This window comes from Bombus flavifrons, chromosome 14 (genome assembly GCF_040668555.2).
Source record: "Bombus flavifrons isolate JBK064 chromosome 14, iyBomFlav1_principal, whole genome shotgun sequence".
Lineage (NCBI taxonomy): Eukaryota > Metazoa > Arthropoda > Insecta > Hymenoptera > Apidae > Bombus > Bombus flavifrons.
Genome location: NC_138455.1, coordinates 8,297,781 through 8,312,704, shown reverse-complemented (window position 1 = coordinate 8,312,704; position 14,924 = coordinate 8,297,781). Strand labels below are relative to the sequence as shown.

The 14,924-nt window shown below is 40.3% G+C and overlaps 1 protein-coding gene across 1 annotated transcript; it reads left to right on the top strand.

Annotated features, from left to right (window-relative positions):
* The first annotated feature begins 9,468 nt into the window (after positions 1-9,468).
* Positions 9,469-14,545, top strand: LOC138186969 (proclotting enzyme). Its single transcript, XM_069127340.1, has 9 exons — positions 9,469-9,955; positions 10,537-10,581; positions 11,270-11,521; positions 12,930-13,015; positions 13,102-13,187; positions 13,352-13,501; positions 13,563-13,699; positions 13,783-13,940; positions 14,387-14,545. The coding sequence occupies exons 1-9, from the start codon at positions 9,469-9,471 to the stop codon at positions 14,543-14,545; spliced, it is 1,560 nt and encodes a 519-aa protein (XP_068983441.1).
* The last annotated feature ends 379 nt before the right edge of the window (positions 14,546-14,924 follow it).

Genomic DNA, 14,924 nt, shown 5'->3' with positions numbered 1-14,924 from the left:
TCGAATTTCAAGAATTCCGCATACTTCCAGCTTGACTTACGTGGCGGTCCTTGAGGAGCCGTATCACCAAAACGGATGTGAGCGCTCCGACAGAGTTACGCGAGAGAAAACATTTACACTAGGATATTACGCGAGAAAAAATGACGTTAGCCGATCGGTCTCCAAATAAACGGCCTCTTAGTTCGACGATGAAATTACAAAATTCCATATCGATTGCGAGTGTTGGCCACTTCATCTACAACTTTGCTCCGGCCAGAATTAAGAGTCGTTACCCTTTTGAATTGGCTCATCGTTGTCTTTTATAGAAGTCACGCATGTATAAAGCGGACGAATAGGAAACGTGGATGGTGACACGAACTTTCTCAAAACTAGATTTCTCGACTGCAAAGCTTGGAGATGTGTGATTTTTGATCTTCTGGCTACGTGTGATCTAGAAGGCAGAGAATTGTCGAAAACACGGGTCCCCACCGACTCTCCTGCTTGGACCACAGATTTGTCTTCCACTTTCACCGCTCTTTAAAAGAATTATTCGTAGAATAATCACTAGCCTGTAGATGTTTATGCGTTTGCGAGAAATTTCGATATACATAATATGTAAAGATATAAATTATTCATTCTAATAGCGTGAAACAAATTTTCATCTAAATTTCGTTTCCATAATTGCGTCGATAAATATATGAATCTGAATAAATATCTGCAGTATAGTAATCGTATGTTGATTCGAGAATATTATTTAAGCATGAGGAAACGCAGTAGCATGTCACGACAACGAATTTCAATGGAGTAAAAAATAGGGGAAAAAATGAGAAGGATCTATTTGCAGATTTATGAGATTTAACGAGAAGCTGTATACTTGGACTTTCCAATTGCTCACACTAGGTTTGATTAGATATCGATTTCTTCTTAATCTTTTATACAAGAATCTTCGTTTCACAGCCGAGATTTTCACATTCGCTCGTGGCCCGCGGGCGTAATCGAATCGAACAACGCTGACAATCGACCTTGCAGCGGTTTTCTCTTCATGCTCCTGTTCAGAGGCACAATGGCAGGCGTTTATTTTTTTCTCTAGAATTAATAGTCGCAGTTAATTGCCCGGAATCACTTCCTAACTATTTTACGGAACGAGCAAGCCGTGTAAAATCACCGTCGAAACAGGAAGAAAGCTTTCAACGTTGACAATGAGAAGACGATTTGGAAATCAGTTCGTGGAAAGGAAGAAGTCCTATTTGTTTCAAGTTTAGTGTCTTTCGATGAAGACCAGTGACGTTTCGCCATTTTATCGTTTGTACGTTTGTTAAGTATCCAGCTAAAAAGTTTCACTGTATAGGTCATGATTGAAACGTCGAAGACTTCACATTTGAAGTTTTTTCTGTTATATCCTCTTTAATAAGAATGTTCTAGCAGGTTTCCATTTTTCAAGGTATGTTGAAATAATTGAAATTCTCCGCGTTTTTTATCCTTCACGTAAAGATATGTCATACAGACTGTTACAAAGCAACGATGAAACGTTTTAAATTGAATGACAAGAAAAGAAAGACGACACAACGATATAACAAATTTTAATTCTCCTGGATGTTTCGAGACATAGTGGATAGAACGTTTTAACTAGAAAATATACAAACAGATTACTTTGAAGATACAAATAGCAATCGTCTACAAGTCTAGTAGACAGAAGTTTCATGTCTCGCCAGAAAATTTAAGTAGCCCTGGAGGAAAGCACATCTTGCGTGTCGTTCATTTACGTTGTCAATTTAACGAGAAACTTTCCCACCCGCGCGACTAACACTTACTCAGACTTTCTTCTCGCAAGTACGTCTTCTTTAAGAGAAGAAACCCTTAAGCGGCGCCAAAACCGCAATCCGTCTATTATTTACGAACGAACGTTCCAATTTCAAGGCAAACTTTTGCCGACCTTTCTATCTTCTCTAATTTGAAACCCCTTATTTGCGAAATCGAATAATCCCACGAAACAAAAGATAAAGAAGATTGGTGAAATAATGTAAGACAAGTATCGATCAAACGTTTTGCTCCTAAAATTTTCAAAATTTCGGAAAGTGGAGTTAACCTTTTTTTCGCCAGTGAACATGACTCATTTGTCTTGACATTCCCTGTTTCCCCCTGTTCCCTGTTTCATCTACCACTTGTAGCACTTTAAAAAAGTTTAGAAACACCTTCATTTTCCTATTACCAATATTCAGAACCAAGGTTAACAACGTTAACGCGATGAATCACGATTCTGAAGAACAACGAAGAAGAAGGAAACGCTGGTTGGATCGAAGGACTATGGTATCCTTCTGATCGCTCGATTTTCCCGTTCGATTACACAGAGAGAAGACTCGAGCAGCCGGTGTGGACCTGGTGGGGGACACACGAGAGAGTTTTACCTACCGAAATGAAACTACTCGCCGGAGAAAGTGAGAGCCGACGTAGCGGACGGTGGGCAACGACGAGCAGGCGACCGGGGCTCCTCGAGACGAGAGGATAGACATGGTGCAGGCCCTCCATCGTGTGCATCTTCCTTGTTCCTCGAAAAAATCCTTGGTTCGATCGTGACCGTTTTGAGATCCAATGGCCGGGAAAATTTAGGAAAAGTCTGGTGAATTCACGGTGAAGAAACTCAGGCAGAACTGAAAGAACATTTCCAAGTAGATTCATCTCTCGCGCCGGTTCTTTTCTCCATAAAGGAACTTGAAGATCGACGTCGGTCGAGAGAGAAGAAAAATAGTCAAAGTGTGAAGATGATAAGAAAGTAGTGAAGAAGCATGAAGCAGGTCTTTGGTGACTGTGACGCAATGTTGATACATAACTGAGTTAATTCGATGTAAAAGTCGCGATAGATAGATCGTGGATCGAAGGTGTCGCGACGTATCAGTGAGAACCGTTGTGTTATGGTGGTGAGGACTGTTCAGGATCGACGTGGAAGAAAAAGAGGAAGAAGAAGAGACGGTGGCGAAGCTGGGGGAGTTTCTTTTGAGGAATCGCTTTTTGGACGGCGACGGGAAACAGAAGACCAAAACTTAGGGGAAGAAGATTACAAGAACGAGATTGATTTGGTTTGACAGATCGGTAAGTAACAAAGGTATCGCTGAGTCCTGTTAGAGACGATACTTAAAAATCTCGATAAAGTTTTTAGTTCAATTTTTAAGACCAAGAACTTATTTTTCAACTCTTTCGAGATTTCTAAAGAAGATATTGAAGGTACAGAAAGGTGAAAGATACTAACTTGTGCATAAAGTAGAGGATAAAAAAGGAATAGTAAGCGGTTAAAAATAATTAGAAACTCTCATTGAATTCGATGCGTTGGGACTTGTAATACAATACTCACGCGATGGTCATTGGAAAAATTAAGTGAAAGTGAGAAGGACTGGATCGGCTTTTGAAAGAAAGCTCGTATCACCAGTCTACTCACCGAGTAAAACGTACACAAGGTAAGATAGGCAAATGAAACTAGCGATTTTAATGGTTGAGCGAAGTAATTATTACCAATGAATAAATTGCTGGTCGTTCTCGCGACATTAGTCGTGATTTCAGTTTCCACGTATGGCAAATTAATGGACAGAAATTCAGCACTAATGACGTTTAACAGGATTCGATTATCACTTAATGACATACGACCATGCAACGAAATAATCGGATTTCTATGATTGAAAGTAATTCGATCAATCAGATCTAGTTTCTCATGCAATTACATGGTATCGTTTAAAACATGTATAAAACATAGGAAAAATGTTCTAAAGCTATTAGAGTACTGAAATTCCTTTTGATCTAACGAAGAACTTTCACGAGTTTTGCAAAAAGTACTATTCATGATATGACAGTATTCGAACATTATTCAAAGTCTGGCACGAAAAAAGCATTCGTAGATAGACGGCAAAAGGACCAAGAGAGAAAAGTGAGATCTCTCGTTGCGAATTGGCAATGTCTCGTGGCTATCGAAATGCTCAACTTTCCGACCTCGTAGCCAGTGAAAGTACTTCCGTTCTTTTCCAAAACGAGACGAGCAAGGGGACGAGCATTAAGGATGCACGCTTCGGTACCGTTCTACGGATTGCCTAAACACCACTCCCCGTTTACGTAACATCATTTGATAGAAGTTTGAAGAGAAACGTGTGTCCAGCCACGAAACATGTCGTTCCATCTGACGATCCTCTATCACCGTACATGGAAACGGTAGCGAACGTTCCATCGCGTTCATGCCTTGTTCCTTACGATTAATTTCGTTGAATATATTTCGAGTTCGATTAAAAAAGTAACGATTTTGTCTGTCATTGTATACCAGATGGCTCGTGCATTATCAAGGTGTATCGGGATTCATGAATATTCAATCGATGGTGTGCGCGTTATCCGACACACTTTTTCCCCATTTTCATCTGGCTGAGATTACGCTGTTTATGCGCGAATTAATTTCTCCTAGAAAGTAACAATGCAGATCGTTCCGCGATCGAGCGTCACTGAGATTGCTCGGCACTAGACTCGAGAGGAAAGAATCGACTTTACAGCGGAGAATAAGAATCGTTTTTTAACCAAGAACGAACGATGAAGAAGAAAAGAACCGTGAGGAGAGCGATCAACGAGGAAAAATACACAGGGAGAAGATGAAGAAAAAATTCGTTACACAATGGAAAGTGTTCGTCATGAAAGGGTATCTGGTGAACTAGACCGCGAACAAGCGTAGCTCTTTCAAGGCCACGAAGAAAGAGCAGAAGTTGCAACGTTCAGATTTCTTCGAACCGGTTTCCTTCGAAAGGTGGAACGCGTACTCGCGCGTATCCACGGTGGACGTAAGCGTTAAAGGGCCAATCAGGCTGCTGTTATTTCTATCGAAAATCGAGAGGAAAAAAAGGCATGATGCGCGCCCGCGATCTGGATATTACCATTTCCAGAGGCCGGCCCCGAGTAGCCGTTATACTCTTTCGACGAGAGAACGCTTTTTGCTCGTTCGCTTTCTTCTGAGCCGAGCGATCCAAGTGAATTGACCCGTTGGGCCTTGTTATCGTTTATTGCCGTTTTGCAGAAATTACGGTGCTATTAAGCATCGTATAAATACCGATCGAACAAAGTAAACAACAGCTATATCGAGCACTCAGCTCGCATTATCTCTAGTATAGATACATATATTTATTTAAAACAATTTTCTCTTGATCTATATTTTACTATTTTCTAGTTAAACGAACATAAAGGAAAGATTGTTTTATTCCATGCTCGTGTGTTGAAAAATGTTCTCTCTTATTTACGTTCTCGATCGCCGTTGGTGGATCGTGCAAAGAAAACGGGGCCGGGATCGGACGAAAACAAAATTTCACGCGCGCGCTTCTCTTTTTTTGGCTTTTTTTCCATTTGCTTTCGGCGAAAGTAAAACGGCGCCTGTGCGCTTTGCAGAGAAAGTAATGGATCGCGCTCTTAATGTCGGTTCACACGGAATTCAGGATGTGGACACCCGTGTGGCGCCAATCGGCTGGTACCGGACAGCACCGACGATATAAACGACAGACAGAAAGAGAGAGATAGGAGAGAGAAAAGCCAGAAGAGAAAGAGAAGAAGAGACGCGGGACACACGCGAGATCAACGCACGTGGGCTTTCACGAACAGCTGGGAAACGAAGCTACAATTATGCGTGTGGTGTGTATCTCGTTTACAGCGACGTATACAAGAGACGAGAGAAGAAACTCTCTGTACTTTCGACCATCAGCCTGCACGATAGAGTCAGACTAGTCGTAGGAAGGTGAAAGTTCGTGCGATGCAGCTTCTAGATCGCCTCTTGCATCGTTTACTTTGTGATTTTTTTGTCCCTGTCACTTTTCCTTCGATCGAGTTCGGGGAACCGACGATTTTCCCGTGATCGTTTCTTCTCATAGATCTTGGTATCTATCCGCCTTTGACATTTATACTTCTGGCTACAATTTGTAAGATCGAAACAGCAGCGAAATATATATTTTAATAGTAACATTTCGTAACAGAGGGGAAATTGATTATGATATATGTGTTTCGTTGGTAGCGAGTATCAAGATGAATAATGGCGAGGGTATTAAAATGTCGACAGCTTTCATTTTCTCTCGAAGAACCAGTGACATGGTTGTATTTTCTCCTCCTTAACAGAAATCAAAGAGCCGAGAAAAAAGAAAACGAGAAAGACAATAATTAAAATATTATCGAGTCGCAGGAGCATTAAGGCGATTAACAGGTTCGAATCTAGTCGGAAACTGGAATATGTTTTCTACCGGGTTTCACTTTTCTTGCTATTTTTTTTTCTCTCGCATGCCAGGCTTCTTTCGATAACGCTCATTAAGAACTTGACAATTCCTTGTAAGTCGTATTTCAGATAATTTTTATTAGTACATAAAGCATACTGACTCGTGTACTAACGTTTCGTTTTATTGATATATAGATCGGCTATAGCGACATTCTAATCGGCATGGTAAAACTCTAATAAGATAGTAAGAGGACTCGAAGAATAAGAAGAACATGGTCGATGGCTCGTAACTTCCGGCGGAGCGGGTGGCAGCGTGAACATGAACTTCACACTGTCGTGCATGCAAGAAGTGCACTTTCACTTCTACACGACAGAGCCAATGACCTACTAACACATCGAACCATTCACTCGCTACCGCGATGCTATTCTGGCAAGGACGTTCTACATCGATTGTTCGATGCGTTCGATTATTCTTCTTGACTGAAAAATGGACGATATCCATTGAAAAATTGCATAAAAGTATTGCAACCATCCTCAAAACTCGCAATAAAATCTATCCTCAAATATTTCAACTTCAATTCCTAAATCAGCTACTAATTAATTCTCAAAGAAGTAATACGACGAATAAATTAACAATCAAGTTCAATAATTAACATCCATAAGGGTACTTAGTAATATTTATCCGATGGAATTTTACATTTATCTCTTGAATGAATCTAATATTCTTTACATCGATTCCTGGCTGCTTCCACCCCTTTTTCTAACTTTAACCAAGATCATTCCTTTACCTTGAAATTCCTCGTCGTTCATTCACTGTCCTTCGATCAGCAGACAATGGGCCCTTCTTTTCGGGCGAGGATTTTTTAATCTATTACGAAATGGGGTGACAAGGACCGTTACGTGGTTAAATTGACCTGAACGTGGTTAAACTAGTGATTAATGCAGCTGGTACGATGTTGGCTATTGCCCAATCTCGTCTCAGGCCAATAAAACTCGTGGCGTGGCGTTTTCACTCCTTCTTAATATCCCCGATAACTGACCAACCGGAGGATGCTGCCCCGTACCATAATGAATCTCCGTGTGTACAATCCATGTGTTTGTTTCCTGTTGAGCCTCTTTTTACTTTCACCCGTTACGGAGCCAACGTGACGCAAACAACATATTTTCGTCCACTTGAAAAAGAATCCACTCGATCGGCTCCAGGAACTTGTTTTCTACTCTCCTGACGCCGGACGCGGACGGTTTCCGGCTTTCTGAAGACGAGTAGGTCAAACGGAGAACCAATTTCGATTCTATCACGCGATTTTAAGCTCCATCTTTCTCTCGCTTTATACAATATCTCATGAAGGTGTTCTACTACTTGCGGAAATCTCTTATTAATATATTATGTATAATTCGTAGTAATAAAGGTCAACTATTGCGATTATATCGATAAAGTTTCAAACGAACGCGAAAATGTACATAGAAAGTACAAGATATTAAATGCAAGTGTATAATTCGTAGAGAATCAAATTAATTATTTGCTTAATATTTATTATTTATGAGATATCTAACACAGATTATACAGGGTGGTTGGTAACTGGTGGTACAAGCGGAAAGGGGGTGATTCTACGCGAAAAAAGAAGTCGAAAATATAGAATAAAAATTTTTCATTTGAGGCTTTGTTTTCGAGAAAATCGACTTTGAATTTTCACTCGGTACGCGTGCACTTTATCACGTCTTGTTATAACGAATTTCACTGTAGATCGTTGTCTTTTTTTAATTTTTTTATTTGTTTTTTAATTTTATTTTTTTTTTTAATTTTTCCATCGAGATAACGATCTACAGTGAGATCCGTTATAACGTACCGCACGCGTACCGAGCGAAAATTCAAAGTCGATTTTCACGAAAACAAAGCCTCAACCGAAAAATTTTTATTCTATATTTCCGACTTCTTTTTTCGCGTAGAATCACCCCCTTTCCGCTTGTACCACCAGTTACCAGCCACCCTGTATATTCACCAGTGACTATTTATTCAATGAAAATCCTTTTTCGGCAAGTATTTGAATACTTTGAGTCGCGATGCTCTCTGCTTTAAACAAAATCGAAAATATTCGACGACGTTACCTTTCGAAATCAAACGCAGCAATGCAACCTAGTCACGAATCATTGCATGCACTATATAGATGCAGTTAAAATGGACTTTGGTATAAAAGGGATTCGTGTCGGGTAGAATCTGTTGAGCTGCGTGTTCCGTGGCTCGTTTACCTCACTCACGCGACGTTTCTTCTTTGATGTTTGGAAGATCAATTCTAACGAAAGATCGAACGATAAATCGGAGCAGATTGGTTAAAAAATTACTGGATCGTCGTGGAAGAAGAGAAAAGAGAATTTAATTATCTCGCGTGTCGTTATATAATTACAGCTGTTACGATCGCATCAGGATTCTCGTGCAATCGAATCGATTCTGATAGCAACCAGTCGAGACTTTTTCCCCTTCGTTTTGGAATTGAAGGACTGTTTACCTTTTCGTAACGGCACGTTTTATCTTGGATCACTTTTGTTCCTTGTATTCTTTGTCCTGCTTCGAAAGATACCGTATCTAATGTTTGACTATTTACACAAGTTAATTGAAAGAGCCTATCGGCTAAATAAGTGGCGAGATAACAGGCTTACCAGTACAAGCCGTCCTATAGGAAGGAAAACAGAATTTTGACACTTTGCGCTGTAAACGAGCTCAAAGTTTTTATGGCAAATGATACTCGGAAAGGATGCTGGTTACGGCGCAAGCAAAGACTGGAAGAAAAGGCAAACAGTGGGCAAAAAATCGTTCCAAAAGAGTGACGCTATTAAACACAGGGGAAAGTGGAATATTTAAGTTGCAGGAGTCGCAAACGATTTTTCTCCATAACGAAAACCCTAAATCTTTTTGTCCGATTACCAACGCAATTTCTAATTCGATTTCTTCAGATTTAATATATAAAACATTTGTACTATACGTTAGTTTAATAGAAATATAAATTTCCGGACAGAAAATTCTAGTGGCGAGCCAAGATTTTGAGAGTTTAAACTTAGTCACATAAGTATTTTAACTTTTGGAAGTATCGTCCCTTTGGTTTCATACTTAATTAAGTTTCAACGTATATATAAGAAAAAGTATAATGAATTTTTTATAATAATAAACCTAAACTTTTGCAGAGAGCTTATTAAGTTAGTTATGATGAAATATAAAATATTGTTTGGAGCACTGCAGGTTAATATTCGACGTAACAAAAGATTTATGATTTTGTTCCAGTCAAATGATGGGTGCAGCGAAATCGTGCCAATGGTTGCTCATAGGAATAGTCCTCATCGTATCCTCGAATCGTGCCACCAGTCAAACAGAGATCTCAGGATCGAGTCTTAGCAAGCCAAAGACGATCTTCAGTTCCAGTTACATTGAGCCGCGAAGCAACAATGGGAATCGCACAGACTTAATTCTGAATTCGCCTCGCAGACGTCGATATGTTAGATTTCCAAGTGGCCCAGCCGGCTATCTTTTCGAGGGTGGTGGACCTCCTATAGGGAGGAACATCGGTGTGCCTCCTGGAGTTCGTTTTCCATCCTGGAGACAGCACAAGTCGCTATGGAGAAATCCTATTTCCGAGTACAACAGACCCGTGATGGGTCATCGAACTCCACGATTGATCTTCCGTGACAACGACATCCCACCCCCGGTGGGTGGCAGCGCATCCTCGTTTTTCCAACAGTCTAACCACTTGCCAGATTTTGAGGACGAGATCAGAGGTAATGTACAATAATGTGACATAAAAAGCATAAATCACATTTCTCGTATTTTATAGAAGAATTTTAAGATTCGATATGTTGTCAACGAATTCCACGTCAAAATTTTCCATTTGCATCTTTTCCACCTTCAATCGTTTCGTATTTATTTATTTATCATTTCACCATCAAGTGGCACGAGAGTCAGAAAATTAACAAAAATAGATTTATTTTATCTTTCTCGCGTGATGTTTATATTGGTAAAATATATTATATATACATATGTGCGTAAATGGCACTTGAAATTTATGACGTCGTTTCTGGTTTGGTTGAAAGGATGGGAAAAGCTAGCATTGGCTTGATTTTTTTTTTCATATCGTGTTAACTGTTTGCGGTTCTATGTTGAATTGGATTCGATATTCTATTCCGCTTGATTTTTCTATTTTTCTTTTATCTTTGATTGAACAGAAATGTCCATATAGAATAGCTACGAAATGGCTATGAATGGTTTTTATTATTACTTTGACGGTTAAATATCTTTTATGAAAAAGATTACTTGATAACTTTTTTTCTTTTTTTGTTAAGAGAGGAAATTGTTGTTCCAGATCATCGAAAGCAAACCCTCGACGATTACCCTAGGTTAGAATCAGGTACGTTCCCCGCGAAGCGATCAGCGTTGATCGGTGTTTCAACAGAGAGCGACGTACCGATGAGTCGTGGTCTAGTCGCACCTGTTGAAAGCCCGTTTCGCAGAACGTTTCCGGTCTTTCGCTAATCCAATGAGTGAAACCGATACCGGATTACATTACATCGCGCCTCTGAATTTCGTACTAGTCGGATAATTGTAAATTAGCCCGGGTGCAATATCCTAACCGGGTGTCGCAACGATTGTGACATCCGGACCCGTTTCCGTCGAGCCGACGATTTCCGTCATCCGCGTTGCTCGTATCGTTACGACAGAGGCGCTCGAAGGTTCTTTCCTGTTGCTTTTACGATTTCGTTAAACCACATCGCGATTGTATTAACGACGCCCCGTGAAATAAAACTTCTTTCGGTCACTTTTTAAAACGATTGCGCTTATTTTCAATCCTCTCGCGAATTGCTCAATATTTTCAGCTCGTTTCTCTTGCGAAAGTATTCTGAAGCTAGGCTTGGAGTAAACAGACCTTGCTTTGCACATATCAGAGATGTCTGGTATGAAACGTAGACGTGAGAAATCAACGAGTAACGAGGACCTTGCGTTGTTTCATTTTAATTATCCGTTTTGGAGAGACAAAAAGGGGAAAATGTCGTAAGAGAGAAAGGAGAAGAAAGAACAGTTTGCCCTGTTTTGTGCAGAGCCGCGTCAACAAAAAAGACCGCTGTGGAAGGGTGACGATACGTTGTGCGCTGACGGACGAAGCTGCGAATTTTTTCTAATGTGCTGGATGTCCGCTGGCCTTTTGGACGGCAGTTGCGGTGGCATCATGTACGCTTGTTGTCAGCGGAAAGAACCGAAAGGTAGCTCTGATTATAACCTGATTGAGGCACCTAGAGATCAATCTCAGCCGCTTCCGTTGGATACTTACACGGAGACCGCCAACGATGATCGTAAGTCCTTCCTACAGAAGCATGTCATCCGATTCTTGCACTAGCATGATCGACCACCGCTGTCTCTCTTTGGGAATGCTTCCTGAATGTCGTTATTCTTCTCTCTTATTTAAGAGACGTGTCTTTTATATCTTCTCCCTTTTTTTTGCATTACTTCACTCGGTCTTTCCTTGTTCCCATTTACATGTTTCTTCTCTATTCCGTATTTTTGTTCTTTTTAGTTTTTCTTTTTATTCTACTTGTCTATTTCTCTTTTTTGTCCTACAAATATTACATTAGCACTTTCGTCAGCATGTCGAAATCTTCTTGACTTGTAAATCACTCGTCTCTTTAACACTTGCACTTTCCTCAGCATGTCATCGAATGCCTTCACTTTCTCTGTTTACACCTTCCAAAGCATGATAGAATGTACACCACCCGATCTAAGTCATTTTCGTCTTCCTCTTTCGATACATGCACGTGTCGCGATCTTCCTGCCTGCCTTCCTCCGGGTGAAGTTTTCTCACCTTATTTGTCAATCGATCTTGCATGTTCATCGTGATAACAACGAGTCCGTTCCGCACTTCTTCGACGGTTCTCTTGTCACGCGAGTCCTCTGAATTTCGTATCCACTTCCGGTGTTCCTAGTTCGCGAGGAATAAGTCCTCCGTCCCCCTGAAGTACGATCACCATCTTTAATCATCAATTTCGTCTGTACGAGTATAAAGAGAGATTTCCATAAATCTAATTAATTTACAGATTAATTACAAATAAGTGAAATTTTTCTTCCAGTCGAACCGCGTTTAAGAGGACACTTTTAATTTAACGGAACATAAGAAACGGAATCGATAGAGTCGCGATTTATTATTGCTTGGTAGTTTGATCGTCAAATGTTTCATTGAATTACTCCAAGTCTAATTCGGTAATACTAACTTGAAGATCAACGAAACGTTATCAAGTGAAAGATGTTTCTGTCGCTACGGTACCAGTGTTTATACCGCATAAAATAATTAGAGGATCGTTACTATGAACGATTCTATTGCGTTAAATAAGCAAAGAGGAGATTCTATTATAATTGATAGACTGAAATATATATAATAGTTGTTCGCGTGATAGTTTTAAAAACGACGATTAAACCTAATTTTTTAAATTCGCGTGTATCATAATCTGAACTAACGTATCACTGCGTTCGTTGTTAAAAGAAAAATTCGTCTTAAAAGGGTTAAGGTAATAATTCAAGCAAACGTATAAACGCAGGAAAAAGATATAAAAATCAAACTGATACGGAAAACGGTGCCCTGATTGTTTTGAGCAGTGTATTTATACATATTCCGCTACTAACTCTTCAAGAGCTGCTCGTAAACGAACACTGCAAACCGATACTACATATTTAGATTGAAATGGAGAATCTACATCCTCGTAATTACAGGCTGCGGGATTCCCGTCTCGAAGCAAACCGCGCAAAGAAGAATCGTCGGAGGCGACGACGCAGGATTCGGCAGTTTTCCATGGCAGGTCAGATTTGTATTGACGAATCGTAGTCAATCCTTTCCAGCCTTTTGTATCGTCTTTTAAACAGAGAAAATGTTCTACTTTCTCAGGCGTATATACGAATCGGGTCCAGTCGATGCGGCGGCACTCTCGTTAATCGATTCCACGTCGTCACTGCTGGTCACTGTGTAGCTAAGTAAGTGGAATATCGAACATCTGAAGCTGTTACGACTTGCAGAATTTCTCGAAGTTCTAGAATTTCCTTAATCTATACGTGGCTCGGATTTGAAAGCTTCGATACTATGATAAAAATTCCGCAAGTACAATATCGGTCGCTATTTTCTTTCAATTGTTCTTTCGTTTTACGTTTAGGGCATCAGCTCGTCAAGTTCAAGTCACTCTAGGTGATTACGTAGTAAATTCCGCTAGCGAGACATTACCAGCTTACACCTTCGGTGTCAGAGAGATTCGCGTTCATCCTTACTTCAAGTTCACTCCTCAAGCAGACAGGTACGTTGACATTTCACGAGTGGTTCTAACAGACTCTAAAATGAAATTGCCTGTTGTTCAGGTTCGACGTGGCTGTTCTACGATTAGATCGACCGGTTCATTACATGCCTCACATAGCGCCGATCTGTTTGCCCGAGAAAAACGAGGACTTTCTAGGACAGTATGGATGGGCTGCTGGATGGGGAGCGTTACAGGCTGGTAAATACAGAAACGATTTATCCGAAACGTTACAGAGTTCGGGTTAGTGACGGTCGTATATTGAATTCTGTTAAAATGAACAGGATCGAGGCTACGTCCCAAGACACTACAAGCAGTAGACGTACCTGTGATAGACAATCGAATCTGTGAGAGATGGCATCGGTCCAACGGGATTAACGTTGTGATTTATGACGAGATGATGTGTGCTGGGTACCGTGGAGGTGGCAAGGACTCCTGCCAAGTGAGTTTAATTTGACGTAAAACGGTTCAGCAATTACTGTCAATGGAAATGGTATAGCGGGTAAAATCAGTCAAAAGCTAAAAGTTACAGATTCGTAAATTTATGTGTCAAAACGTGCAATTCGAGACAATTACTAACGAGCAAGAAACAACAGTGGCTTATTGCCGTATAGATTTAGTGAATCGTAACCGGAATATTAATTTACAAGTAATTTTAGCGATGAATTACATCGTCTCTATAAAACGGGTACCAGATGCAGCTACTTACTGTCAGTGGGTATTTCTTTCCAAAGCTTCACCCATTACGCTATATCGTTCCCACTCCGTACATATAGTACATAATCTAGAATGTTCAAGTTGAATTTGAAAGAACTGAGTGGTACTCCTTTATTGTGTAAAAAGAAAAAGAAAAAAAAGGATTGAGAGCTTTTTGCCTATGATTTTCAGGGTGACAGTGGTGGGCCACTGATGTTGGAGAAAACAGGACGATGGTACCTAATAGGTATCGTTTCAGCGGGTTACTCGTGTGCTCAGCCAGGCCAGCCAGGAATCTATCATCGGGTAGCTAAAACGGTCGACTGGATAACCTACGTTATCAATTCGTAGCGAGACGAATCAAAAGGGATAGAGATTGTCCTCTGTAAAAACTTTGCATGAAACAAAGTTTACGACACGGTATTGGATAGGATCTCTGACGATTTCGTAACTGGCTGGCAAATGATCGAATGATAGATACCGAGGATCTAGGAACTGTGTAACTGGGAATTTCGACGATTCTACGCTCGAGGAATGTGAAACATTGTGATGAGATAATGTTTAAAGTCAGGAACAAAGTTGTCCGTCTTCGAGGTGGAAGAACTGTTGCTATCATGCATCGATTTCTAATATATAATTTTCTAACGAAACGAGGTGATGCGTGGAAATTGTTTTAATTTGTAAGTCGCGCCCGGTGAACTTTCTTTCGTCGATTATGTAAGCCTTCTGA

What these genes read in the sequence shown, in the direction of transcription:
- LOC138186969 (XM_069127340.1), top strand. Translation starts at nt 9,469, where the DNA reads ATGATGGGTGCAGCGAAATCGTGCCAATGGTTGCTCATAGGAATAGTC. An exon ending in TTTTGAGGACGAGATCAGAG is followed by an intron (nt 9,956 to 10,536) that starts GTAATGTACAAT and finishes TTGTTGTTCCAG; the next exon opens with ATCATCGAAAGCAAACCCTC. An exon ending in TCGGCAGTTTTCCATGGCAG is followed by an intron (nt 13,016 to 13,101) that starts GTCAGATTTGTA and finishes CTACTTTCTCAG; the next exon opens with GCGTATATACGAATCGGGTC.